This window comes from Drepanopeziza brunnea, assembly GCF_022702325.1.
Source record: "Drepanopeziza brunnea f. sp. 'multigermtubi' strain 214-2 chromosome Unknown ctg14, whole genome shotgun sequence".
NCBI lineage: Eukaryota > Fungi > Ascomycota > Leotiomycetes > Helotiales > Drepanopezizaceae > Drepanopeziza > Drepanopeziza brunnea.
Window position 1 is genome coordinate 360,568 of NW_027094077.1, and position 2,277 is coordinate 362,844.

The following is a 2,277-nucleotide window of genomic DNA, read 5'->3' on the forward strand; positions in this document are numbered from 1 at the left end:
CCTTCACCAACCAACGAAGGCAAATTAATGAACCAACCTAACCCACCCCTATTTACCTAGCCTGTATATTCCATCTTCTCTCCCTTTCCCTCCTCTCCCTCTCAACCCAATCATTCGTCTATTCTTTCCCTCTACGCAACCTCACCCGAACCCTCAAGGAAAAAAAAAAAGAAAAAAAAAAAGGGGACTGCGCCGCGACATCACTAGGGAGCTATGAATAGCAATCTGCCGTTTAGTCTGCCTTGGTTACGTTTCAATGCTCTTAGCTTGAGATAGTCTGATGTAGCACTAACGTCATGAACATATGTAAGTTTATCCCTCAACAAGCTCCAGAGCTAATGCGAGCCAGCCGATCCTCCTCCTCTTTGGCTCGAATCGGGGTATTTTTAAAAGCCGAATTCCAAATTCGAGCTTCCAATCGGTGTTACGGCGATAGAGAGATACCCAGCTTACTAACCCGGCTTGAGGGCTGGCTGGGCTTGAAGGCTGGAAGCCGGAGAGAGAGGTGAGGGTGTCCGGACCGGTAGCGTGTTGTGGGCAATGATCACGATATATTCAAAGGAGCCCTAATCGCGAGCTTAGCGAGAGGAAACTTTGGGTACGCCGGCCTGGCAAGCGGTTGGCACTTACCAAACTAATGCAGGGCCACACTAGCTAGCTCTCTGCCCTTGACGAAAAATTCGGTACGGCTCCCGAGTTACTTAAAGCCTGCCCACACCTCCTCTTCTTCCTCTCCTCCTCAACCTTTTTTTCAGTCTTTCTCAACAGCGTTCCGCACAATACAGAACAAGCAGGCAGAGCATCCCCATTCCGGTCTCGTTGGAAGAATACACACAGAACATCACCGCACTGCATCGCACTTCCTCGAATCCGCATCTCATCATGGATAATGCAAACCTGACCCACCGAACCCGAGCCCGTCTTCAAGAATGGGATTCAGCATTCTACAGCGGCGATTCGGCTGGAACCGAGGACGTGCTCAAACGCAGCGACCTGGACGCCAACGCAGACGCCGCCGCCTCCGCCGCATCCGCATCCGCCTCCGCCTCCGCCGCCTCCGCCTCCGCCTCCGCCGCCTCCGCCTCCGCCTCCGCCGCCTCCGCCTCCTCCTCCTCCTCCGCTCAACCCAGTGGGTCGCCAGAGCGGGAGACCGCCGACAGTCAAGAGCCTGATTCCACCCTGGGAAGTATACCGGCCAGTCGAGACGAGGAAGGATCTACCAGCGTCATCACCACAACGCCGGGACATTTCGACTTCAGCCGCCTCGATTACTATCTGCACATCATTGCCCAACACAGAGCATTCATAGCGCGTATCCGCGGCGCTGATGCCGGCGAGGCCTCCCACGCCAACGATCCCTTGCAGGATGAACCGGCTGCCGAAGACGCCGACCTCGAGCGTCCCGCGCCGACCAGCCATCAAGCAACGCTGTCTCATTCTCCATTTGTTCCCGGGGCTCCTGGGTTTTCTCGAATGGAACCGAGTGCGGCTGTCAGGAGACCGCCTCTGGACGAAGAGGACAGCGAGGAGGAGTTCCCGATGCGTGCCAACGTTGTCCATTGCTGGGATGATTGGAGAGAGCCTGCGCTACAGAGGGAGCGGGAGCAGCGTGCTCGGATGGCGGCCGCCGTTTACGAAACCGCAGAGTCGGAGGTAGAGCGCACACCTCAGAGAGCATATGCGGAGAGCGTGCTCTCTGATGGATCGAGCGGTACCACTGCTGTAGAGGAAACAGACCTGTGGAGTTGGCATTCTGGACCATTATCGGATCTCGATGTCCCTGCCGCTCCCATGCAACGAGAGCCCTTCCGCTCCAGCGACTGGTACCCGGTGCTCTCCGTCTCGGTTGAAGAGATCGCCGGTGAGTACTCAGACAGCATCTCTTCGATCGATTTAGAGGAGTACGACAGAGGCATCATCACCGTTCACCCCAGACTCTTCAGCTCCAACCTCGAATCTTCCCCTCGTGCACGAGTGCGAACAGTACGCAGGCGGTTGGTACATTCTTCCACCGGCCTCAGGTCGCCCATAACGGAGATGGCGTACATGGAACTGGATTCCGGAGACGAGGCCGACGTGGAGGAGGACTGTAATGATGTGCCTCAGTCTGAGAGCGGCGGGAGCCCAGGTGGTGGCGGTCAGTCTTCTTCGCAGAGTGGTGAGGTGGGCGGCGGGTATAGGTTGTTCGAGATGGCGCGGGCAGGTATTTTTCGGAGAAACAGGAGGCCTCCCCGGAGACGGGAACGTTACTGGTTGAGATCTGACGTTACTGGATGA

The 2,277-nt window shown here is 56.6% G+C and overlaps 1 protein-coding gene across 1 annotated transcript; it reads left to right on the plus strand.

The window, feature by feature from the left end:
• Window positions 1-882: 882 nt before the first annotated feature.
• On the plus strand, window positions 883-2,277 carry L3040_007830 (uncharacterized protein; the record flags this gene model as incomplete). The annotated part of the gene is made up of 1 exon (XM_007296371.1): window positions 883-2,277. The coding sequence occupies one exon, from the start codon at window positions 883-885 to the stop codon at window positions 2,275-2,277; it is 1,395 nt and encodes a 464-aa protein (XP_007296433.1).